This window comes from Ictidomys tridecemlineatus, chromosome 6 (genome assembly GCF_052094955.1).
Source record: "Ictidomys tridecemlineatus isolate mIctTri1 chromosome 6, mIctTri1.hap1, whole genome shotgun sequence".
Classification (NCBI taxonomy): domain Eukaryota; kingdom Metazoa; phylum Chordata; class Mammalia; order Rodentia; family Sciuridae; genus Ictidomys; species Ictidomys tridecemlineatus.
Window position 1 is genome coordinate 43,699,688 of NC_135482.1, and position 27,878 is coordinate 43,727,565.

General features: G+C 35.1%; 1 protein-coding gene across 1 annotated transcript; it reads right to left on the reverse strand.

Moving 5' to 3' along the window:
- Positions 1-86: 86 nt before the first annotated feature.
- On the reverse strand, positions 87-27,253 carry Rab21 (RAB21, member RAS oncogene family). Its single transcript, XM_005330419.5, has 7 exons — positions 26,967-27,253; positions 15,172-15,231; positions 14,337-14,444; positions 10,850-10,913; positions 3,712-3,766; positions 3,135-3,223; positions 87-285 (listed from the first exon to the last, which is right to left on the reverse strand). Exons 1-7 carry the CDS (start codon positions 27,111-27,113, stop codon positions 143-145), a joined length of 666 nt encoding a protein of 221 aa, XP_005330476.1. The 5' UTR covers positions 27,114-27,253; the 3' UTR covers positions 87-142.
- Positions 27,254-27,878: the final 625 nt, after the last annotated feature.

Consider the following 27,878-nt stretch of genomic DNA (forward strand, 5'->3'; position numbering starts at 1 on the left):
CAGTGTTATAAATGTAATTTAAAATACTGTTAATTCTATAACTCCATTGGTAAAATAATGTGACTTGGAATATGGCAGTCTTCATGTTGAGGGCAATGATCCACAGTTTTGTTTTATTTTTTAATTTCTTAGGCTTGAATGGTTATCCAGAAGAACAGCATCCTCCACCACTGCTTTGGGCTTGAGGCTCATCATCAATAATCTGTACACCTCGCCTTGCAGCTCCTGGTTGACTGGAGCCATTGCCTTTTGCCCTCTCATCCACCTGTGCCGTTTCTATCATCCCTAAAGATAGGGAGAGAGCAAAAATTATTAATTCTACAATCTTTGAGTTTCCTCTTTCTATAATTTCAGTATACCACTATGAGAGCTATTTCTGATTTTTAATCAACAAGGAAATTAAATATAATGAACACTTAGCTCACTATAATAGATTTACACAAGTTTCAAGAACTAGTTTCAGTAGCGAGCATCAATATAACCAGTGGTATATTGGCCACAGTGATAGCAATAGAAAAAAAAACTTTTTTTTTTTTTTTTGGGGCTTTGAGAAAATAACTGTACAAGTATAATCCTAAAAATCTTTCAAACATACAATCTTTGACATATCAGTGATATGTCAAAGTTCAAGTTATTCCAAGTACAAGTGATATTTAGGGCGAAGGATTTATTCTTCAATAATTTAAGTGAATAATATTTGTTTTTTTGATTTATTTATTTTTTTTTAGTTTTCGGCGGACACAACATCTTTGTACGTGGTGCTGAAGATCGAACCCGGGCCACACGCATGCCAGGTGAGCGCGCTACCGCTTGAGCCACATCCCCAGCCCGTGAATGATATTTGAATGAATAAGAGTTTAAGATGAAGGAGCTTATAAGAACAGTTGGAGGACTCATTGATAAAGATATACTAAGACAGTTTTTGCTTCATGAAAGAAGAAACAGATAAATGAAACAGAAAATAAAGTCCAAAAAAAGACCACCACATACATAGTTACTTGATTTCTGACATATGTGCCAAGGCTATTCAATGACGAAAGAATAATATTTTCAAGAAATGGTACCAAAACCGAACAAGTATTTGTAAAAAATAAACTTTAACCTGTACTTCAACACCATATGCAAAAATCAGGAAAAGTTACCTAAACACAATTACATAAAAGCAAAAAATCTAGGAAAAAAACATAGGATAAAAAATCTTTGTAGGAGAAATATTCTGTGATTCTGGCTTAGATTTTCAAATAAGACCCAAAAAATCATTAAAAAATTGATAAACTCAATCTCAATGAAATTTTAAAACTTTTAAGCCAGGCACAGTGATACACACCTGTAATCCAGCTACTTGAGAGGCTGAGGCAGGAACCTGGGCAACACAGTGAGACCCTGTCTCAGAATTTTAAAATAGAAGAGCAGGGAAGACTAGGGATACAGCTCAGTGGCAAAATGCCCCTCGGTTCAATCCCTAGTACCACACAAAACAAAATAAAAGCCTTTTGCTCTTAAGAGACAAAAATAAAATTCAAGACAGACTAGCAGAAAATATTTGCAAAATACATAATTGACAAAATGAGAGAAAAAAATAGGGAGTCCCTGAAATAAGATGAAGATTCTAACATTTGGGTTCAGAGACTGCTCATAAAGAATAGCTTCCAAATTAAGGTGTGTGGGATAATCCAATTAAATGAAATAAGGAAAATTATGAAATCTATTTCTTATTTTTTTTTAACCTTTCAAAATTTCTATCTTTAGGTACACTTTAAAATGTATAACATACATTAGTACTTATGTGTGTTTCATGATTTCTAAGTAAACATGGAGAATACTCAAAAAATTATGAAGGTGTGAGATTTATCACATTGGTAAGCCATTAGGATCTAGAACCTTTTACTACAAGTCTGGTGTGAGGAATAGCATCATCACCACTTGGGTGCCAGGGCAAATCTGCAACATCAAATTACATATTTTAACAAGATCCTCAACTGATTCATGTGAAGGATTTGCACATTTCAGTGTGCATCAGAATCATGGGGCAGGGGGTCATTACAATAAAGACTTTTGTTGCCATCTCCAGAGATTATGATTCTGTAGGGTTTGGGGCAGAGTCCAAGAATTTGCATTTCTAACACATTCTCAAGTGATGCTGCTGATAAGAATATCTCATTTAGATAATCACTATTCCAGAAAAATTATGAATGACTTCAGGGTTTCATAAAACTGAAATTTACTTCAAAGTTTATAAAGGTATGCATTTTGAGAGAGAGAGAGAGAGACAGACAGACAGACAGACACACAATCACTTTTGTCAAATTTCTCAAGAGTCTGAGGTCCATAAATTTAAGAAATACAATTTGCCAAAGTCATTTCAATCTCTTATTGCATAGACCAGGGTTTTCCTAAATATGATACGCATTCTACTGGCAATATAAGAAAATAACTTACAGGTTACATATTTTTTAAAAACTTATTTCCCTTGCAGGTTACATATTTTTAAAAAACTTACTTTAAACAATTTTTATATGGAAAATTTCAACATAGGTAAAAGTAGAAAAAAAATAGCATAATGAAATCTTATCACCTGATTTTGTCCATACCTAAAGATCTGTATCATTATTTTAAATCAAAGCCTAGAAACAATTTTATTCGTGAATTATTTTGATATGCACCTCAAAGAACTTTTTAAAAGTTTAATTACACCACTATAATCACACTAAAAAACTGACAATTATATCTTAAATCACCAAGTATCCATCAAGTGTTATATATTCCTAATTGTTTCACAAATGTTTTTCATTAGTTTGTCAAATCAGAATCTAAATAAGGTCCACCCCCTACAACAGACAGTTACAGCTCTTATAGGTGTTTTAATCTGCATAATACTTATGCATATATTTTTATGCATTTAGCACATACCATTCATATCATTCCATGTGTGCTAATTACTATTTAAAACACAGCTAAAGTAAGATATTTAAAATTTTCTAAAAAATAAGTTAAATAAACAAACAGTAGTACAGGTAGATGCAACAAATCATCTATGTGGACATTAATGGAAATTGTCAAAATATCACTTTAGAAACACTACCAATGCTTTAAAAAGAACCATTTTTAGGCACATTAAATCTGAATATACCTACTTTTACAAAGATCAAGAAAGAGTTCCTCAATTCCTTTGTTTTGTTTGGCTGAAGTATGATAATGTTTTGCTCCTACAGATTCTGCATACCTTAAAAAAAGAAAATAACATCAGCAATTGATGTAAAACATTAAGAATTTTTTACAGCAGCAAAACATAATAATGACTTATTAATTTATCCAAGTGTAGTAAAATTAAAATTAGTCATTTAACTTCTCTGTACATGGAACCAAATTTTAAATAACACAAATAATAAGAGTTAAAATTTTTATAGATTAATTTGAAACTCAAATTCTTAAGCTTTTGTGATTCACTGCCTATTTGAACATGGTAATTTTTTAACATAATTCTTTTATTTTTTAACGAAATCAAAATGGGAACTGAAAGCAGAATATTTTTAAATATTGTCAAAACTCTAGAAACTACCAACATAAACATGTTTCACTGAATTCAACAGTTTAAAACCTTAAGAGATTTGAGTAACATCTTAATGGTAATATATACTATACAAAGAGGAAGACTTCTGGGGAGTAACAAGGTGGGGTGGGGGTGTGCAGGTAGAGGTGCCAGACACTTACGATTCTGCCTCTTGAATGGAAACATGTCTCTCCTTTTCCAAGTCTATTTTATTACCTAATTTGAAAAAAGTAAATACTAATCTTAACATTGATTCATTTTTATAATAAAATTAAGCCAATTCTAAATGTACAACTGCCATCTTAATTACCTGAAAAAAGTAATACAAATCCCTATCAGACCTCTAAATGTCTTAAAACTATAAAGTTAATCCGTATCATATGAGAGCTGTTCACAATTGTCAAGATGAACAAATCATCTTCTCTCAAATGGATTAATGCATATCCCTAAATTTTCAGACTGTGTCAAAGAAAACTACTTTTCAAGGAGATATGCATTATTCTTTGATGTAGATATAACAGGGATTAAGACTCCCCAGGGAATGTAGGGGAAAACTTGCAATTTTTAGCAAAACATTAATGGCTAAAAAGGAAAAAATTTTCTATGTTCCCCAATCAACTCACAGCCAGTCAATAATTAAGTATGGCTATCTTTTTGTTTACTAAAATATATTCAGCTAACTTCTTGGGCCCTAACAGATTCTGGTTTCCTAGATAATATAAATGAGTTAAAGTAAAACTTAAAATGTATGGATTTTTAAGAACTTTACCATCACAGAGACAAAAAATATATTATTTTAGTGACTTATTAGAACTTAATATATGCATATCATGCAGATTTAAATTGCTGAAAAGAAATAAATTTAGCTCTCTTTAAACAATAGCACCAAAACCAAGATTATGCTAAAAAGTCACCAGAACAAAAATAAAGATACTGTAAATTGCAGAGTTCTTACTAAATACAGGACAAAAGTTAAGGTGAGTTGGCCAGACACAGAGTGCTAAAGGTAACTGAAGCAACAGTTAAGAATAGGGAAAAAGACCTTAAGGAAAAACACTTCAAATATTTTTTTTCTTCTATTATGAATTCTAGGGAGAAAAAAAAAAAGAAATCTTATAATCAAGGTCATTTTTTCCCCTTGGGACCTTATAGAGTTGAGAAGAAAATTTTAGAGAAATTTTAGATAAAGTATTCAAGTAAACACCTGAGGAAAGATATAATATTTAGCACTGAAAAGTTTAAATCCAGCAGTTCTGTATATTGAGAATCTCAAACAATTGAACACTAATTGCTGGTAGCTACAAGAAACTATTTGCCATTATAGCCTAAGGATGAGAAGGAGAGAAGCAGACAAAACAATAAAGATCAGTGAGTACCATGGAAGTCAGTAATGAATTTTTCTACTTTGAACAGTTACCTGTCTACCTTAGTAAGAAGTTCTATATTAATTCTGATTTCCTATGTTATAATTTGTCAATAAAATTTTTAATCTGCTAAATACTGTAGCCAGTATATTTGACAGTAACTAGAGGGAAAACAAGTTATTTTATTCTATAAAGAATGCAAAAAGCACCATCTGGTGGCAAGTAGCTCTAATAGGCACAAGACTGTACCTTTAAAAAGGTTAAACAATTTAATCCCCTAATAGTAAGAAAACTTTTGGTCCAACCAACTAAAACCCTATAAACATTTTTTTCTTAGGTTTTTAATGCTTTGTTTTAAAAATTCCACCAGAATCATCAACACCTAAAAAAGAGTGAGGTCAGAGAAAGAAGGTAATCAATCACCTTACTGTTTCAAAGGAACATTGAGGGAAATTAATGTTTTATCATGTAATAATATTCAAAATTTTGACTAATTTTAATAAATCAGACCATTATTAACTATCATAGATATTTTAATGACTTAATTATTTAAATAAAAAATTTAAATCCCTCTAATAGATAACTACTATTTCTTAGAACAATCAGTGATCACAATGAATTGTTGGCACAGAAAATGTCACAGGAAACTGACTCGTTAGTGACTGATTTCTTTCCAAAGTTCAAAACCCTTTGTAATTTCTTTTTTCAAAAGCAAGACAGCTAAGGAAGTAAAGCTCTGAAGCTCCTATTTGATACTACTCTGCAGCTGCATGGATTTTTTAAAAAATTGTAGTTGTAGATGGACACAATACCTTTATTGTATCTATTTATTTTTATGTGGTGCTGAGGATTGAACCCAGTGCCTCACACGTGCTAGGCAAGCGCTCTACCACTGAGCTACAACCCCAGCTCCGCTACATGGATTTTTGAAAGGCTTAAGGCACCTGAAAACAAGGGCAACCAGCAGAGTAAGCATCTACTTGATCAAAATCTATTTGGAAAGTATACGATGAAGATTTTATTAATTTTTTTGTAAGTGGACTGAGGAAAGGAGAAAGCCACTGTTTAATTCTCTTAAAAAAATACATATCTGAATTAAGAATGTGGTAGAGCACTTGCTTATTTCTTAGCATATGCAAAGCCCTGGGTTTGATCCCCAATACTCCAAAAAAAAAAAAGGAAGAAGAGATAAGCTCATTGCTAAGGGGAGATGGCATAATTAGTGATAAAGAATTAGAATTATATTTTGTTTAGTCTGGATATGTGAGGCATAATGGAAAGACACTTTTTCCAGCTGGGTTTAGTGGCACATGCCTATAATCCCAGTGACGCAGAAGGATCACAAATTTGAGGCCAGCCTGGGCAATTTAGTGAGACCCTGTCTCAAACTAAATAATAAAAAAGGTTGGGGATCTACTTCAGTGATAGAGCATCCCTGAGTTCAATTCCTAGTAAAAGACATACAACTTTTAAATAAAATAAAACATTTTTCAATCCCAGTTTATTTCATAGCACTAAAATCCTGGGTAAATTACTTAACCTCCCTTAGTTTCACAATGTACAAATATAGCTAGCAAACCTTGCAGGGTTAATTAGGTAAAAATCCCTAGCATATAGTATCTGTTCAATAAAGAGTTCGTTATTAATATCAGCCACATTCATCACAGTGAGTGATCAATAATCACGAAAAATCAATAGAGAATTAAACTCCATGACAGGTAACACACTTTTTACTACAATCCTACTAGCTGCATTTAGCTAACTTAGTTTAACCATTTGTGCTCTAGAAAATCTCCCCTTACTCCTTAAATCTAGACAAGTTTGCTTTTGTGGTCTTACAAGACTCCATTCTGCACTTCCCTTTTCATAGCAGAAATCATAATATACAATGGTAACTTGTTTTTTTCTCACTTCCTTTATAATAAGCTTTGAAAGGATAAGGACCATACCTATTTTATGTATTAACTACACTAGGCCCAAAACCTGATATAGCAAACAACAGTGTTATTTAAGGATATGGGCCTGAAGTAACACATAGACCTGAGTTAAACTCCTAGGTCTATCCTGATACATGTTTTTGTGAAGTACAAAGCTCTCTAAGCCCATTCATCCATCCGTAAAATGGAAATCATCTTCTTGTAGTATTGTTAGAAGGACTAAATGAAATACCATGTAGTTCATATAGTTCATGACACTCAATAAATGGTAGTCATGATTAATAATATTTACTTAATAAATACACAAGTGTTAAAGACAAGTCTGATGCAGAATACTAGCTTAAATAGAACAATCACAGCCAAGACTGTCATTCAATGAATGAGGAACACAATCTACAGGAAAAGATCTCTGCTAGTAAAGTACGGGGTTCTCCATAACTGATTAACACATGGTTATCGAGTGCCTTAAAGAAGACTCTAGATGGTTAAATATTCAGTTTATGCATGAAAAAATGAATTGACTGTAAATCCAAGGTTCGAATATGTATGACAATTTGAAATACCTATAGATTTAAATAACTAAATTACATAAGAACAAGCTGGAAAAGCCTGACTGAACAATACTATTATCTACGTAAAAGAGACAATAAGTTGACATGGCTGTTAAAAACTTCATGCTATCTTAACAAATCTTGATAGGACAGCATAAGTATTAAAAGAGAGAAACTGAGTGTGGTGGCAAACACTGTAGTCCCAGCGACCCCAGAGGCTAAGAGAGGATAATTTGAGCCCAGGGAATTCTGGGCTTGCCTAGGCAATGGTAGTAGACACCTGTAATCCCAGCAATTTGGATGGCTACCACAAGAGATAGCAAGTTCAAGGGCAACTTAGATCCTGTTTCAAAATAATAAAAGGGACTCAGTGGTAAAGACTCCGGGGTTCAGCTCCCAGTACTAAAAGAAAGGGGAGAGGACCCTGAAAGAATACATCAGTTTAACATCTGGGTTCTAGTTTTTCTTTCGGGTGTAGGAGACACTGACCACTGGAACAAACCTAAGAGAAAATGATCATGATGATTAGGAAGTCTAGAAGGTAAGCCAAATGAAAAAAAAAAATTAAGGATCTGAAGAATTTAAAGACTTCATGCAAATAATTCAAGTAGGCTTCAAATGTTTGAAGTGCTGACTTATGCAAAGGGAAAAGAATATTTTGTCAGATGTCTATTTCTATGCCAAGCATTTTCCAAATAATTATAAAATCTTCAATAGAGTACTGTGAAGTACTATTACCATTTACTAAATGTAATAAAACAGAAGACAGAGTAAACACTGAACTACCACAGAGGACAAAATAAAAATCAAGAGGTAAGAAGTAATGCAAAACGGATACACTGTGGAATATTCATAAAGAAGTAGATAACAAAGAATAAAAATCAACTACAACTATGTGCAACACCACAGAAGAATCTTGTAAACATAATGAAAAGCCAAAGAAGTCAGACACAAGACTTCATATGATTCCATTTATATAAATTCAAAACAAAACTACTTCATGTATCAAAAGGTCAGGGTAGTGGTGTAGGGTGAAGGGCAGTGAAGAAAAGGTAACTATAATAGTGCTGGGGTAAGAAAGACGTGTCAGTGGGGTTTTCATATTTTACACAATGAAATTTTCATTTTGTGAAAATTATGTTGTTACTGAAGATGTGTACACTTTTTAAATACACATTATATTTCAATGAAAAATACACTTAAAACAGTAAGCCAGCTGCAGTGGTACCACATGCCTGTAATCCCACCAGCTTGGGAGGCTGAGGCAGGAGGATCACCAAAACCAGCCTCAGCAACTTAAAGAGGCCCTAAGCAACTTAGAGAAACCCTGTCTCTAAATAAAATACCACTGAGCTGGAGCTGGGGCTTAGTGGTTAAGTGCCCTTGGGTTCACTCTCAGGTTATACCCCCCACACACACACAAAATCAGTAAGTAAAGATTATAGGGAATATTATCAGTTTTTAACTAACAAAATTCATTTATTTTAAAAAGCAGCCTTTCTGATAAAAACACAGTGTTACCACAAATCTGCATACAAGAGTAACATGATGATCTAAATGAGATTCTTGCACTGGGTCAGATCAGATAAAGTGTTCCCAAATATCGAAAAGTACATATAGGTTACAATTATAGTATAGTATTTGATTCAAAGAAGCCACTCAAAAGAATTTTTATCTTTTTAAAAAAACTTCTTCAGGGAGTTGGGTTATCGATCAATGGTACAGTGCTTGCCTCGCACATGTGGGGCACTAGGTTTGATCCTCAGCACCACCATATGTAGCTAAGTTTGGGAACAATAGTAAATGAGCTTTGTTATAACTCTGAATTCTAATTAAACTTCCATGACATACTTGTCAGTAGCAGGGAGAGAGAACTTTTTATATGTCATATTAGTCGTTCCAAACCTTCTTATAATATGAACAATAAGAAAATACAATTTAAATGAACTATTCATGAGCTTATTTAAGCCAGGTTTTTTTTGTTGTTGTTGTTTTAATGTTACTTTTGTGAGGGACCTTGGTAAAGTAACAAGCTCTTGAGGCTCCTCTTTCTTATGTATATGTGTTAGTATTATTTCTTTGTTTTAGAGAGATGACACAATCCTCCAAAAGAAAATGTTCAATCATTTACAAACTGTGGTCTTTTCTACTCTTGATAAATTCCATATACCACACAAAGACACACAAACCTCAAAATGACTAACTGCAACTTTGGTGTCAAACATTATGTAGTTTGTTACTCTAGTGTTTCAGTCCGAAATATCACTGCTGTCTAGTCAACCACCTAACATTTAGACTAAAAGGCAGGACAAAAGTATCTCTTTGACTTCTCACACCACCCCACACCACCCAATTTGTGCCCTGATATGAGATTGTAAAGTTGCCAATCTGGTGGTGACAAGATGCAAGAAATATAAATTCAAGTTAAAAAAATAATTCTTATGGCTAAAAGCAAGATTTTCCCACACTGACCATTTCTTCATTTACCTAAATACCACCTTCATCCTCCACTAAAACTACTCAGATTTCTCTAAATTCATTCTTGCTATTATCAGCCACATGGAAAAGGAGAAAACAGACTGACAATGCACATCTTAAGGATTAATAGCATAAGAACACAAGTCAAAATGATTTCAATTCAAATCCCATCTCTGATACCTGCCTGACATTGGGCAAGTATGTATGTACAAGACTCAGCTTCTTTTATAAAGCCCTTGTAGGGTTACAGGATTGTATGAGATAATGTCTGTTGAGTGCAGAGGATAGTTCCTCGTATACTTTCATTGTGTGACAAATATATCATAGAAATAATCATCTGAAGATAAAGGGAACCAAAGAAAAATTCTAGAAGTCTAAGACTGAGCTCTAGAAGTCTTCTTATTTTACCAACTAACAAAATTCCTCCTCCCCAGGATCATAATCTATTTACTGCATCCCTGCATTCAAATTTGTCCTTGTTTCAAAAATGTATATAGTTAAATGTATAAAACAAGAATACTGACTTAAGTAATTGGCTTTAATCTTACTTATTTATTTATTTTTATGTAGTGCTAAGGATTGAACCCAGGGCCTTGCACGTGCAAGGTGAGTGCTCTACAACTAAGCCACAACCCCAGCCCCCGCCCCTTTAATCTTATTTAAAATAGTTCCTAAACTCTTTTTTTTTAAACAAAATCTTATAGTGAAAAACAGCAAAGGCTAAACTAAATAAAGCAAGACTAGAGAACCTGAAGCCTTAAAAGGTTAGCATCCAATCTGTTCCTGAAGGTGTTCCCTGAAGTATAGGGTTTGTACCTCTTGTAAAATCACCTTCAAATACTAAGTTATTCTAAAATATTTAATACTAAAATACTATAATTATTTCTTTCTCATGTCACTTTTAAAAAGAATTACTTTTTTACTAAAACATTAAGAAAACAAAGGATTTTTTAAAGTAATGAAGCTTACCAACTATACATAAACAGATTTCATTTCCCAACATTTTCCGTAATTCTTTGACCCAGTTTTTTACCTGTGTATAAAAAGAACAAATATTAAAACAAATCCTATTAAAATTAGTACTATAATATCACCTAAATATTCAACATTGGCAAAATACCACAAAATGTCTAATAGCTTCCTATTATCAGATTATACTGCAAAACACATAAAATGAAAAGATTTTTCTCTCTCTCTAAATATGTATGTATCTACAGATGCACCTCTGATTACAGATTTTTATAAATTTTTGATAGATCCAAACAAAGCTATTTACCAAAGCATATCAATAAATGTCTATAATAAATGATAATAAATGTCTATAGTCAATGTGGGCTTAAAATAGTCTTTAGTACGGTCACTGGTTTTTAAACAGAGGGCCTAAGAACTTCTCTATCATACATTTAAAGAGAAAAAAAATGTATATGGGCACCAAAAAAGAGAATATAGCAAAATATATTTTCTTTTTTTTTTTTTTTTTTTTTTTTTAAAGAGAGAGTGAGAGACAGAGAGAGAGAGAGAATTTTAACATTTATTTATTTTTTCTTAGTTCTCTGCGGACACAACATCTTCGTTTGTATGTGGTGCTGAGGATCGAACCTGGGCCGCATGCACGCTAGGCGAGCGCGTTACCGCTTGAGCCACATCCCCAGCCCAGCAAAATATATTTTCATCATTTAATGTGTGACAAGCCCATATACATTTTTTTATCTTGCCACTACTGTTATTTTTTTTTTTTTTGCTCAGATCATTCTTTATTGTGAAGGACTACCCTGTGTAATGTGTGATAATTTAATAGTATCCCCTTGCTTCTGTTCACCAGAAGCCAATAGTATCCTCCAGCTGTGACAACCAAAAAATGTTTCCAGACATTGTCATCCCTTGGTAGAGAACCACTGGTATAAGACAACTCTAGTAATAAACTGATTCTCCACTATATATTAAGCATATCATAGCAGCAGATGCAGGTGGGAGTAAACTAGAATTAAGAAAATTAATCTTCTGAATACGTGCTTATAATATTATAACAAAAGTAACAGGATTATAATAAAAAAAAGATAAAGAACAAACTTGAGACATCTGCTTTCTTGTAACAAAATTTAATCTGTATGCAGTCAAATCACACCTTCCTTAAAAAATATATATACACCTATAAATTACAAAAACTATATTAGATATATGATAAGCACTTACTGTACATTGGTCCTACAGTACAAATATAACAGCTCCACACTCCTTGCAAGAACACAGAGGAACTATCTTTAGCAACCCCAAATCCTTATAAAAACCAAAGGTAATTATTTATCATTGCCTTATCTTTATTAAGGGCTAAACCAGTTTCCTCAGTGTAGCCCCATATTTTGTTTGGTTCACAAATACATAAAGATTTCAAAGCATTTAGTCAATTTCACATAAGAAAAAAAATGACAAAACTGGTAAAAAAAAGAAAATATACATCCTCATCATCCCAAGAGAAACAGACCAGAATCCAATTACATATTACTTTACTCCCTGTACTCTACAACCTATTAATCTAATCAAATTTTATAAAGTTTGTTATTAAGCTGGGGATACAGCTCAGTGATAGAGCACTTGTCTAGCATGTCCAAGGCCCTCAGTTTGATCTCCAGCACCACAATCAATCAATCCAGTATTCAATCAATATAATCCCAGCTAGTTGGAAGGCTGAGGCAAGAGCATTAAAAGTGAGATATTTATCAAAATAAATAAATAAATAAATAAATAAAAAGGGTTGGGTATAAATAGTTTAGTGAAATAACTCTGGGCTCGATCCCTAGTACCATAAAAACAAAACACACAAAGTAATTTGTTATTTATCTTCAATTATATTCTGTTCCACAGGCCTCCTAATTCTTATCTTACCCTTGTCCATTCTGAGGTGAATTAAAGTTGGTTATAGCTTCACCTAGCCTTCTATCAATAGGTAGTGAAGTTCCCCACCTTAAGAATTTCAGATGGACTTGTAACATGCTTTGACTAAGAGAAGTGACAGAAGCAATATTGTGCCAGTTTCAGACTTAATGTTATAAGACTGGGCAGCTTCTACGATTGCTCTCTTGAAATCCAGATATCATACACAAAGCTTAAGCAAGAATACAGAATGATAGCTGGGCACGGTGGCACATGCATGTAATCCCAGCAACGTGGGTGGCGGATAGCAGCAGGGAAAATACAAGTTCAAATTCAAAGGGAACCAGGGCTAGAGATGTATCTCTATGTATAGCAGCCCTGAGTTTGATCCCCAAACACTCCCTCCCCCCATACCAAAAGCAACAATAACAACAATAGAAAAAAAAAAAAAAGAATGTTGAGAAAGCATGTGGAGAAAAGAGTAACTAGGTGGAACAATATACCAGACAAAGCACAGGATCTACCTAGTATACCCACAGAATCATGAGAAATAATAAATCCTTTTTTAAGCCATGAAGTTTTGGGGTTCTTATTATGTATTAATAAGTAACTGGCACTTTTCAATCCAAAACTCTAGACTTTCTTTTAATCAACAAAATACTTAAACCATTTATTTTTATGCAAAAATCCAGGAAGGGATAATAAACAGCAAACAGCAGCCCCAAAATAACTTTAAAAAATCATTAAATCAGCAAGATACATACTATTTCATTTCCCTACTCTTTGGACTGCTTTACTATGTTATTAATAATCCAAGAGCTAACTAGTATATCTATCTGCACCATTAGATTTTACTGGAAAAAAAAAGAGCAAAACTAAACTAAAAAGGCAAGAAATTTTAACAAGAATAAACCTGTAACTCAAGGCAAAAAAAGCTTTTGCCTTGGAAATTATCCCCTTTCATTACACATTGCTGACAAATTTATTCCAAAAAAAGGCTTTAGGAAGGAAGGTCAAATAAATAACTAATCCTGATTGCCATGAGAATTCAGAGGGTAAGCTTAATGGTAAATCATTTTTTATCCCAAACAACTTTAAAAATCTTACATTTATGGTGCAAGTTTGAAGAGGAGTTTTTTTAAAAAAAAAACAAAGGAATTTTAAATAAACAAACACTACTTATATTGTCCTTTGAAAATTTACAATGTACCTTCCAGAATATTTAGTGAGGAGAAAGAGCTTAAACTGGATTTTGCTCTTCCTTTTCTCTCTTCACAAAAAGGGAGCCCATATAGCTACACCAAGTTTTCAGGTGCCCAATATCTACAGAATCAAATAAATGAGATTTTTTTTTACAGGGAGAAACAAAGCCCCTGTATTTTTCTGAAGCTTAACTTTAATTATTTCCCTTTGAGAAAGCCATGCAATAAATGATTAATTACTCTAATATGAATTAATAAAAATTAAACATTTCAGTAAAAACAAGTAGTCACCTTTTATGCAAACTGCATACTAACTGTAAATGGAAACTCGAAAAATCATTGTTCTTCTCATTAAATCATCTACCCAAAAGTAAACAGCATACCTTTTGAAAAGAATCTTCATCTGTTATATCATAAACTAAAATTGCTCCATTTGAATCTCTGTAGTAAATTGGACCCAATGCATGGAATCTTTCTTGACCTGCTGTATCCTAAATAAAGCAACAAACGTTTATTAAACCAGAAGAAAAAATGTCTGCATGTCTGCTTTTGCAACTTCAGTGAACTTCTGATCAACGAAAAAATAGCATAAAGTCACAGATAATCCCAAAACACTATTAAAAGAAACAGGTTACCCAAAAAAAAAGAAAGAAAGAAAACATTAGGTTAACATGAAATGTTTTACTGTTAAACAAAGGTCAATTCCCTCTCCCAATTCTTCTCAGCAACCTTACTAAAAAACCAAGCAGATGTTAGAGGGTCAAAATGGCCAATGCTACATTATGAACCAGGAATAGATCCTGCCCTAAATTCAGATTTCCCCATAGAGAAAAGAAATAAAAGGGAGTATGCACCAGGACCACCTGCTTACAGAGATGCTACTATATTATCCTTGTCCTACCCTCCACCAGTGAGAGGCTAGCACTTTGGGAGGGAAGCCAATCCTACCCACCCTATCCACTCTCTGAAGTAGAATCCTGAGTTGATCCTTCTGTAGCTAGGGTCAATATGACATGAATATTTAAATATAATTCTTAACTAGATTTTAGGAATTTTTAAAATCATAAACAAAATTGCCTAAGTTTCAGTTAACTTCAAAAAATAGAGAAATTCAAATTCCTATTCCTAGGGGGAAAAAAATCAGTATTCCATAAATTAGTTATCAAAATATTAAAAACAGGCAGATACCACTCAATATAGATGAAAAGGTTAACTTACCCATATGGCAAGGTTTACTCTTTTCCCACCAATATTTAACTTCTTTGTTAAGAAAGATGCCTAAGAAAAGAGAAATACATTAAACAGCTTTTCATGTAAAATAATGCTACTTATCCAAAAACTATAGATGAATCATTCAAGGTGAATCTTAAGTTATCTGAGAGAAAAAGTAATCCTTGAATTTTTATTTTATAACCAGACATTATTTTTATTAAAGACAGAAAAATACTTACTTACATTCCTATCTAAGAAAAAGAAATCTTGTTTTATGAACAAAAGTTATTAAAAATAAAGAAAAGCTAGGGATGTAGGTCAGTGACAGAATACCTGGCATGTGTAGGGGGATTCACTCCCCCTCCCCCCCACACACACAATATAGTGCTTTGCTTAGTTTTTCCCCTCTAAATGTGGGACAATTTTTTTTTTTTACTAGAGCATTTAATTTTATATTGACTTCCTTAAATAATAATAGGATGAAAAAAATCTAAGATATTTCTAAGATATAAGAAATGTTTGGTAGTTTACTTATTGTATATCAATATTAGTCAAAAAGGTTCTGCATTTACAAATTCAATATATATATATATTTGTACATATATATATATATATATATATATATATATATATATGGGTGGTGTGTGTATGTGTATATATACACATACACATACATATATATAACCACACCCCCAAACTTCCCAAGTCTTTTTTTCATATTTCCTATGGAGTTTTATGACCATTGGTTTTGTATTATGCCATATGTAAACACCTCTGATATCGTGCTCTACATGCTAAATTACCTTCCCAAAGCCTCCCTGTTTTTTTTTTTCTTTTTAAATTTCTATTACTCATAGAAGAGTTCCCTAACAGGTTATCATTTTTATTAAGTATGCTTGAAAAACTCCCTGCTGGCAGCTAGTACCATAATGACCTTTTGTGATGACTACTATGGGGTTTCTTGGCAAAAGGAAGTGACTAGAGCTGGTAAAATCTCCCTTATTTCTCTTTAACCATCCTTTCTGAAACTTATAATCACCCTCCCATGAAAGCTTAAAGTACAGTATTAAGTATCTGCTTAGGAATCATAATTTTATGAAAAAGATGCTCATCACAGCATAGTCTGTAAGAAGGCAGAGTCAAAAACAATGAAATAACCTCCCTACAGTGAACCACCGCAGACATTACTGCTACTACTAACATTTACTGAATGCTTACTTTGGGTTACAAAGTAATCTATAAGCTTCTCCTTTGTGAATGATGAAAAATCCACATATACAAATCTCAAAGCCTTATCTTTGTACCCAAAGACGTCTACAATAATTTTGTTCACACTTATCTTCCTAAGATACTTCCAATATTCTCTACTTCCTCTCCAACTTCTATAGCCTATTTATATTCCTTCTAATTCTGTTTGTTCATATAATCCCCCTCTAATTTGATTATTTATTATTTATTCTCTATCTGAACTTCACCTCTTCAAATCCAGTTCTAGATTTTTAAGTTTTCTTACTCTATACATAAAATCCACATTGAACACTAATCTGAAAAATTAAAGGGAACTTAATCTTGTTAATACACAGTATATACTGTCTTATACTACTAAGTTACCCTTTTATAGGGATAAGCATTCTGTTAACTAGATTACATATTTTTATTTAACTCTTTCACAGTGCTTATAATGAAATGAGCAGTGGTCTAAGAGCTTTTCAAGTATGTCATTTAATTCTAATGCCCTGTGAGTCAGATACAATTATTCTCCAAATATTATAGATGAGGAAGCTGAGGCAATTATGGTATCTTACCAAAGGTCACACAGTAACACAATAGGATTTGAAATCCAGATGCAACTCATAAGCACTATGCTATGGTATCTCCCAGACTGATAGCTGAACACATATTTCTCTAGTGAAGGAGTGGAAGCCACAGCATCCTTTTCCATAATAGACCTCAAATAATGCTATTGTATAACTGAATTTATTTAACAGATGTTCTAAAACCTTCCTTGGAAACTATTTTTGTTGTTGTTTTTCCAGACTGGAGATCAAACCCAAGGCATTCTACCATTGAACTTTATTCCTATACCTTTTTATTTTTGAGACAGGGTCCTGAGTAGCAGGGATTACAGGTATATGCCACCATTCCTGGTTGATCCTTGGATAATATGCTCTATTAGTATATCACATATTTGAGCTAAAATAATTTGGTTTGTTACTTGGCAGGATAAAACAGAAGGATTGCAAATTTGAGGCCAGCCCGAGCAAATCAGTGAGATACTGCCTCAAACTAAAAATAAACAGGGCTGGAGATACAGGGGGATATAGCTCAGTGAGTGAGGCCTGGGATTAAATCCCAAGTAAGCAGGGGAGGGGAACCCTACTAAATCTTTTTTTACTTCAGGTTGAAAAACTTCCCCACTCTTAGTCCCAATTTTCCAAAAAGATTCTTTCTGTAATATAAATGGATCTTATTTTATATACATCCCAAGTTTTTAAATATTTTATTAAACAGGTTTTTAAAAAAATACAATTATACTTGAGAGTAAATCTGAAAAGTTTAATGTAAAATCAAATTAGCAGCCAATGTCAGAAGGCTGAAATTCTGTCCTCCCATCCCCATCAGTTCCATAAGGCACACACTTAATTTGGTCAGACTACTAAAATACCATTTGTGGTTATACTTACTCTGGGGCAGTGATTCTTAATTCTGTTTTACTGCAGTAAAGATGAAAGGGGAAAGTGATCACGGACATAAGAATCTTAGGAAAGCCAGAATGTACTCACAAGAAAGCTGGAGATATTTACACATTAAAAAAAAAAAAAAAAAAAAAAAAAAAAACAGTTTCCAGGCCGTTTATGCCTGTAACCCCAGCCACTCAGGAGGTGGAGGCAGGAGGATGGCAAGTTCAAAGCCAGCCTCAGCAATTAAAGAGAGGCACTAAGCAACTCAGTGAGACTTCATCTCTAAATAAAATACAAAATAGGGCTGGGGAAGTGGCTCAGTGGTCAAGTGCTCCTGAGTTCAATCCCCAGCCCCCCACCCCCATAAAAAAAAAAAAATTCCACACTTCTGAGGAACTTACAAATGCCTAGGTACACCTCAGTGAATTCTCCCTCATCAAAAAGGGGAAGAGGAGAATAACGTTAAATAGCAGCAACTCAAAAAGATTCTAAGGAGGGCTCAAAAGACTCTAAAGGAGGGCTGGGGTTGAGGCTCAGTGGTATAGTGCTTGCCTAGCACGCTTGAGGCACTGGATTTGATACTCAGCACCACATAAAAGTAATTAAGAAAATAAAGATACTGTGTCCATCCACAACTAAAAAAAATAATAATATTTTTAAAAGGAAAGATTCAAAGGACTTTAGAGAGGAGGGAAAAAAATGTACAGACCATGTTCCAAGCTCTCTGATTGGGCTTTTTCATTATGTTTGCAACAACCTTGTGAAGTAGATAATTAGCCCTTATTTTTCAGTTTTAAACCTCAGATTCAAAGAAATACAGTGACTCTCCCAGGGCACACAACTCAGCCACATGCTGCAATGGGTGAAAGTCTGACACCAGAATGTTTTTTCCATTGCACAAAGTTCCCTATTCTAGAACACATACATGTTTCTTAACCTGGCAGTCCTCCACTTGGACAGTAAGTGTTTCTGACACCAACTCACCTCCCAAAATATTCTTAGGGTAGGCACAAAGTTACAAAGATCAAAGTAATCAGACATCTTTTACCTTTTTCCTCCAAACCCTGAGTAATAGCACACTACTTCGAATCCCAATGATTTCAATTTCCAAACTTTAGGGACATTAAAAAATCAACAATCTTCTTATTATTAGCTCAGGCTGACATTTGTTATTTGTACCTGGTGTTTATTTACCCAAAATCTTCTCTGAAATTATACTGGATGACAACTTTTAAAAATATGTTAAAAAAAGAGTATAGAAAAAAAACCAACAGGAACAAATTGCATATGATGAATGAAAGGTCTTTTAAAATAACTTATTTGATAAAAAAAAATTCTTTTGGTTCTTTGATAACCAGTCATTTACTATGCTTACTAACTACTAGCAAAGCAAAATTCTAAAGCATCATTTTATAAACATGAGGAATTTGTTGCAAACAACACAGTAAGGGAATTATAGACAAACATCTTCCTACTTTTATCTCCTGCACTTGCTATGCATATACCTAGTTGCATTATTCTTGTTAGTCACTAACAATGTTGCAGATATAAGTATCTATGACCATTTCCAGAAGACAGGATTCAGGCAAGACAATTTTAAAATTAGCCCTCTGCAAAAGACAATAAAAATTAGTTATCAGAAAACTAAGAATATTTCTAAATTTCCTGTTCTTGGTTTCTAAAAAGAGATATTATGATCAATTTAGTGCCAATTAAAGACTTTCAAATGCAAAGTCCAATAGTCACTTCTAAGGAGCTGCTTAAAGCACAAAGCAGAAAATGGCACAGATATGGGATATGTATACATTGGGAATTTTGTTTCCACAATTCAGGAAAAGTCTTTTCTTTAAAAAAAAAAAAAAAGATAAAAACTACATGTAGGTGATAAAATAATAAAGGGATAAAAATACTTTATTGTATTATATAAAGACATTGTAATGAATCTGCTAAATCAACAGTGATGCAGCTTCCAGATAATAATAATCTTACAAACAAGGACACCAAGATTTCTAGTCTAGGGACTATGATGCAAAACACAAAACCAGTTCCTAGACCTAAATGATAAGTCTTGCTAAGAAGGTTAAGGAGTACTAAAAAAAAAGAAAAATGCTAGGTGTGGTGACTGCACTTGTAATCCCAGCCACTTGGGAGGATGAGGCAGGAAAATTGCAAATTTAAGGCCTGCGGGGGCAATTTAGTGAAACCCTGTCTCAATATTAAAAATAAATAGGGCTGAGTATATAGTTTTGTGGTAGAGTGCCCCTAGGCTCAACCCCTAGTAACACACGCACACAAAAAAAGGTAGTATGCTTGACTTAAAAAAAAAAAAAAGGCACACAGTTTCTATTGATGGGGGCCTTGGAAATTTAATCTAAGTCCTAGTTTTCTCATTTGCCAAACTGTCAGGATACTACCTGTCCAGTCAAGCTTACAGCATTACTTTGCTAATCACGTGTGAGGTACCTACTCTAGACTCCAGGAAATTAGATGGAATTCCACAGTTGGAATCCTAGAAGAGGAGATGATGGTTCTATTGTAAACAAGATTACTTTTTACAGATGAGATTAGTAAAAACTGATAGAAGTCACTTAAATTAGAGTACATAATCTTCACTAAGCTCCTTAATAAGCAAAAAAGTGGTACATATAAAGAAAAGGAAATGATCACCGTGGAGTACAGATAAAATGAAGATACACCAAAGACAGGGAGTGATTACAATTTGAAATACCCACAGTTCTTTAAGAATAAAGTCAAGAAAGTAAACTGATAGCTAAAGTGTCTTACTAATCTTTACATTTCCCACTAGTACAATGTTTGACATATAAAAGATACAAAACAGAAGTGTTTTTGAATTGCTTAGAGTCAGCAATATTGCCTTAATAAATTTCATAACTTCAATCCTCTTCCTCCGTCTTGTCAAATTTATCAAAGCCTCAAATCAGTAAGAAAACCACACAGGAGACCTTGAGTACTTTATATAATTCAAGTCCTGGGCCAGGAAACTTATCTATAGATTACTCTATAACTATCAGAAACTAGGAGAAGCTCTGGAAAAATAAAGAAGTACTAAAACACTAAAGCATGGCAAACATCATACTCTAAAAACAAACAAAACAACAAATACAATTTTTTAAAAAGTGAGTTACTGAAATGTCAACCCAAGTCAAACCTCTAATAAGAATATATATTTTTCTTTTATATAAAAAAATCTATAAATAACTTTAAAATATAATGATCCCTCAGATACAACATAAATTTCTCAGAATGATTCAAGTCAAATAACCCCATTCCCTCTTTTGAGTTTTCATGAAAGAAAGAAAAAAAGTAAGCACCATCTATTCATTCAACAGCAAATATTTATTAAACAAACATGCATCAGGCACTTTGCTAGGAGCTTTACATGTGATACCTTTAATGTAATCCACTTAAAAGATACCTGAGTGAGGCACTCACATTTTATACATAAAGAGTCAGCTTAGAGACAGAATAACCTGCCAAGATCATAAAGGCTATGAAATGGGAATCAGCTTTTAAACCTATCTATCTTAAAAGACCTTTCACTTTCCACCACATCATATAGTTTCCTGATAGATCTAAACTTTAAAAACAGTAAATCTTGTCTCCAGCAAACATTTGACAAAACATCTCATGATAATCCTTGTGGGCAAGATTGATGTGGCTAGGGCAAAAAGTAAGGATAACACTAATGCTGGAATAACTATTTAAATTTCACCAAAGGATATATGTCCAATAGGTAGCAGTCCATAAAGGTTGGTTTTAAACTGTTTTCTGCTTCCATTATCAGTATGAACAACACTCCACCAATAATTGTGTTTCTCATTTAAGAGGAAGGAATGGCCTGTGGCCATGTTCAGTCTGAAAAAGTCCCACTCTTTAAGATTCTTCATATCTCAAGAGAAACTCATTTCTGGCTATGTATCACTGGACTACAGTGAGACTGGCCATCAAGCTTTGTATTTGGACTTCTCTCTCTTCTTAAGTCTTTATTAATGATCTAATGAGAACACTGGAGACTTTCTTCCCAAATCTTCAGGTGAAAAGTCGAAAGTAGCTACCAAATATTAGCACATCTTATCCTTTATATGTCCAGTACCCATCCAGTTCCTGGCCCACAGAAGGCCAAACAATTGTTCATTAATTACAAAACCAAGGATTTTTTTTTAATACTAGACACACAATATCTTTATTTCATTATTTTTTAATGTGGTGCTGAGTATCAAACCCAGTGCCTCATGCGTGCTAGGCAAGCACTCTACACTGAGCCACAATCTGAGCCCCCCAAATCAAGGATTTTTTTAAAAAATATTTTTCAGTTATAGTTGAACTCAATAACTTTGTTTTTATTTGTTTATTTTTTAATGTGGTGCTGAGGATGGAACCCAGTGCCTCACACATGCTAGGCAAGCGCTCTACCACTGAGCCACAACCCCAGCCCACAAAATCTAAATTTAAAAGGACATTAACTGCTGTTGTGGTGACACACACCTATAGTCCCAGCTCCTCTGAAGACTGAGGTAGGAGGATCACAAGTTTCAGGCCAGCCTGGGTAACTTAAGTGAGACCCTCAAAATTAAAACTTAAAGAAAAAGAAAAAAAAGGCTGGGAAAGTAGCTCAGTGGCAAGAGTGCTTGCCAAGCATGGGTGCGGCCCTGGGTTCTGTCCCCGGGTTCTATCCCTAGTACTGCAAAATAACTAATAAATATATAAATTAACAGACTTTAATCATTGAAGCAAATCAGATGTACCTGAACTTTAACAGGTCAAATATAAGAAAATGTAAGAAAAGAAGGATGATGACTAAGAGTGATTAAACACTCTAGGAGAGATGTTGAAACAGTGAAAGGATTTTAGGGTTGGGGCTGTAGCTCAGTGGCAGAGCACTTGCCTAGCATGTGTGAGGCACTGGGTTCAATCCTCAGCACCACATAAAAATAAACAAATAAGATTAGGGCCTACTTTTTCTTCTATTAGACACAGGGTCTATGGTTTAATTCCTAGGTCCTTGATCCACTTTGAGTTGAGTTTTGTGCATAGTAAGAGATAGAGGTTTAATTTCATTTTGTTGCATATGGATTTCCAGTTTTCCCAGCACCATTTGTTAAAGAGGCTATCTTTTCTCCAATGTATGCTTTTGGCACCTCTAATTGTAATTCTGTGAGTTAGTTTCTGTGTCCTCTATTCTGTACCATTGGTCTACCAGTCTGTTTTGGTGCCAATACCCTGCTGTTTTTGTTACTATTGCTCTGTAGTATAGTTTAAGGTATGGTATAGTGATGCTACCTACCTGCTTCAGTCTTCTTGCTAAGGATTGCTTTACCTATTTTGGGTCTCTTATTTTTCCAGATGAATTTCATAATTGCTTTTTCTATTTCTAAGAGGAATGCCATTGGGATTTTGATTGGAGTTGCATTAAATATATATAGTGCTTTTGCTAGTATGGTCATTTTGATAATATTGATTAGGCCCTAACTTCTTTAATAAAACTCCTGTAGCGCAAGAATTAATAAAAGGGATGGAATCAAACTAAAAAGTTTCTTCTCAGCTAAAGAAACAATCTGTGAGGTAAATAGAGAGCCTACATCTTGGGAGCAAATATTTACCCCTCACATATCAGATAGAGCACTAATCTCTAGGGTATATAAAGAACTCAAAAAGATAAACACCAAAAAAACAAATAACCCAATCAATAAATGGGCCAAGGACCTGAAATAGACACTTCTCAGAAGATGATATACAATCAACCAACAAATACATGAAAAAATGTTCATCATCTTTAGCAATTAGAGAAATATAAATCAAAACTACTCTAAGAAATCTCTTGTCAGAATGGCAGCTATTATGAAGACAAAGAACAATAAGTGTTGGCAAGGATGTGGGGAAAAAGGTACACTCATACAGTGCTGGTGGGACTGCAAATTGGTGCAGCCAACATTGAAAGCAGTATGGAGATTCCTTGGAAAACTGGGAATGGAACCACCATTTGACCCGGCTATCTATCCGCTCCTCAGTCTATACCCAAAGGACTTAAAAACAGCATACTACAAAGACAACCACATTAACATTTATAGAAGCACAATTCACAATAGCTAAACTGTGGAACCAACTTAGATGCCCTTCAGCAGATGAATGGATAAAGAAAATGTGGTATATATACACATGAAATATTACTCAGCAATAAAAGAGAATAAAACCATGGCATTTGCAGGTAAATTGGAGAAGATAATGCTAAGTGAAGTTAGCCAATCCCAAAAAACCAAATGCTGAATGTTTTCTCTGATATAAGGAGACTGATTGATTCATTGCGGGGTAGAGAGGGGGAACACGGGAGGAATAGACAAACTCTAGATAGGGCAGAGGGGTGGGAGAGGAAGGGAGGGGGTGGGGGTTAGAAATGATGGTGGAATGTGATAAACATCATTATCCAAAGTACATGTATGAAGACATAAATTGGCGTGAATGTACTTTATATACAACCAGAGATATGAAATATTGTGCTCTATGTGTAAATGAATTATAATGCATTCTGCTTTCATATACAAAAAAATAAAAAACAAATAAACATATAAAGCCATTCTGTCCATTTACAACTACAAAAGTAAAAATTTTTTAAAAAATAGTGGAAGGATTTTAAATAATGTCACTAGAGATCCAGTTAAAGGAACTAGAGCTGTGTTACCCAAAGAAGACCAGACTCAAGGGGATGTAATAAGTTATCTTCAACTATCAGAAGTGATGTCATATGAGACCAAGATTCAGAGGGCAGAACTAGGGTGGTAACTACAAAAAAACAGAGTTTGACTTGATACAAAGAAAAACTTGCTGAAAATTAGACCTGTCTAAAAAGGAAATGGGCCACCTCAGTAGTTTTCTACTTTCTCTGACATCAGTTCATTTTACCTTCAAGATGTTAACAAATAAAAAGGTGGACAATCAACTGACTGAAGAATTCAAAATAAGACTGAAACAGTGAATCATGAACTATCTGAGGTTCTAATCAGTCATACAATTTTTTAAAAAAATATGAATGGATAAGAGCATAGTTTGCAAAACAAAAAGTACTTTAAAAAGATAGTTTCTTGGGGCTGGGGTTGTGGCTCAGTGGCAGAGTGCTTGCCTCCCATGTGTGAGGCACTGGGTTCAATTCTCAGTACTGCATATAAATAAATAAATAGTAGGTCCATCAACAACCAAAAAGAAAAGTTTCTTGACAAGAAAAAAGTGAACTCTTCTCATATCTTCTGATGCATATCTTTCCTCTCATTTTGGAAATTAAAAGCATATAACATTGTGTCTCCTAGGTCACACAAATCACACTTCTCAGGAAAAAAAAGAAAAATGAGGTGAACTGATATCTAAGAGAAAGAGATTAGAGTACTGTTTCCATAAATTGGTATACAACAAAGTCCTCAATTCTATAAAAATCCAGATACTGTGACGAGTTATATAAACATAAAAATCAGGTCTTTTATGCTTTTGATACTGAAGATCTACTATAACTTTATTCTTTCCTGTGTGGGTTTGCACTGACTTCTCTCAGGTATTTAGTTTTGAGCATGTTTTTGAGATGTCTAATAAAAATATAATTTTTAGGTTAGAATACTAAATTATCTTTTTAAAAACCATTAAGATCTCAATTATAATAGTTTTTCATTTTAGATCTTAGCGTAAAGGAAATTGCTAAATAGTTTATCAATATCCAGACGCAGTCAAAGTTAACTCTTCAAAATCCTAAATCAGACCAGGGTTCAAAGTTGAGCTTTGGCACCACTGCAGCATTAACTTGTGGCAATTTATAATCTGACATTCAGATATTATGTTTCACATAGGATTAAGAACAGACGGGTAAAAATAGAACATGGAATCAGAATCACAGCATCTTCCTATATTCTAGACCCAAGAGTTTAATAATAGTATCAAACATCAAATGTCACAATGGTTAGATTATGCATTCCATTAAATAGCATCCATGTTCTTATACACTTCACAATTACTAATTAAATTCTACTGTGCAAGTTGGGGCCCTAATAATAGGGTATTTACACTGCATCAAGTCCTAGTGCTTTTACATAAACTTATCCTGACAACCCTATGTGCTAGATACTATTATTATGACCATTTTAACAGAAGAAGAAATTTAGGGTCAGACAGATTAAGAAATTTACCCAAGATTACGCAGCTAATTAAATGGATTAAGACAGGATACAATCTAGGCAATCAAACTCAAATGTCCACTAGACTTTACTGCCTCTGGCCAAATTTACCAAGCCAGATTAGTAGGATAAACTTTTCCTAACAAATGCAAACCGATTTCTTCAGAAGTGTGGGGGAGAGAATACTCCTCAAAGGCCTGGCTTCATTCTTAATGATTATATTTTAATGTTTTCCCATATAAGTGCAGAAGAAAGTCAGCCTTTCATGACAGGTTAAGGAAATGAATAGTAGCAGCGTCTAAGCTTTTAGTTTTGGGACCAATTGCTGGCCAGTATTCACATGACGTGTCAACGTGGGTCGACCGACCTCGCAGAATGAGTGACCCACAAGTCAGACCCACGCAGGCTGCAATGAAACTGCGTAACCTGCACCAGCAAGCGGTCATTTCAAAAACCCTCCAGAGATGGCTGTTTTGCCATTCCTGCTAACAGGACAAAATGGAACTTGCATAAACACTTTGTCATCAGTTAAGTACTTAAGTTACAAATCACCTTTCGCAAAAATCAGACCTGCAGCTAAGTTCCTATTTCCGAAGTACAGAAAAAGCCCTGAGACTGTAGGGTGAAAACACCTAGGGCCCAAGCGGAAGCTCATCAAAGGGGAAAAACTAGTCCACGGAAGGGGACTCCCCGAAGTGCGTAGCTACCACCGGGGACACTGGGACTTTTCAGGGTTCTTCCACCTCCCGTCCAGTAGCCTGTCCTCACCATCTACCGGCGCCCCGACCTAGCCTGAAACCAAGGCGAACTCGGAAAAGCAATCCGAAGGTGGAGATGACAGGCCTGAAGTTTGCCAGCCCAGATCCCGCGGACTCGGGCGGCAAAGTCCTCACAGCCCCAGGTAGGTGGGGGCCCCGAGGCGCCACCTCCCGCTGCCCGGGGTCCGCACCTGCAGAGTGGTGATGTGCTTGTCGTTGAACTTGTTCTCGCAGTAGCGCAGCACCAGCGACGTCTTTCCCACGCAGCCTTCCCCGAGCAGCACCACCTTGAACGAGTAAGCTCGGCCCGCCGCCGCTCCGCCGCCGGCCGCAGCCATCCCGCCGCTTCCCGGCCGCCCGAGCACGAGAACTGCGCCGAGCTCCCCACAGCCGCGGCAGCGCCTTCACGGCCGCGGCCGACTCCGCGCCCTGCCAACGGCCCGCCGACCCGGCGCTGGCTCCTCTCTGTCCTCGGGCGAGGCCTGGAAGGACCGAGAGAAAGTCCAAGAATGAAGGGCCTTAGCCACCACGTCAGGCACCGGAGGAAAGGCGAAGAGCGCTCCCTCTCCACCTCCCTCTAATGGCGTCTCCTTCCTCCTACGTCACACTTCGGGTCACGTGGCCGCGGCGGCCGGGGGCGGCCCCCGGACGCGCCGGCAGAGCTCGCCGGGGCGTGGGCGGGGTCTCCACGCCTCTTCTCAGGGTGGAGTTGGGTAAGTCTGGCGTCTAGGGCACCGCCAGGCTGTCTGCTGGCCGCGACTGCCCTGCCCTTGGTGGAAGCCTGCGGGAACCAGGAACCAACCAGCACTTTGTGACAGGTCCCGCTCTGGTGGGATGAAGTGCAGAATGTTGTCATTCTTGCCCAGGGACAAGCCTTGCTGACCAGGCAAAGGACCTTTCACACCAGGGATCACTGAGTCAAATCTATCAAGGTGTCCTTGAGTCTCTCTTTGAAATCTCCAAATTATGAGTTTCCCAGACCATCAGGGCCTCCATAACTCCGAAAGGCTTCCTGACCACCCAGTCCATGCCCGACATTCTTCTATCCTTCCTACCTACCTGCCACTAAATTAGGTATTTCATAACAATGATATACCTTCTTT

Excerpts from the sequence above, each read along its gene's own strand:
- Rab21 (XM_005330419.5), bottom strand. The coding sequence starts at position 27,113 with ATGGCTGCGGCCGGCGGCGGAGCGGCGGCGGGCCGAGCTTACTCGTTC. Across the intron at positions 15,232-26,966 it reads AGCACATCACCACTCTGCAG|GCATCTTTCTTAACAAAGAA; the intron begins GTGCGGACCCCG and ends CTCTTTTCTTAG. Across the intron at positions 286-3,134 it reads CTTTCTTGATCTTTGTAAAA|GGATGATAGAAACGGCACAG; the intron begins GTAGGTATATTC and ends CCCTATCTTTAG.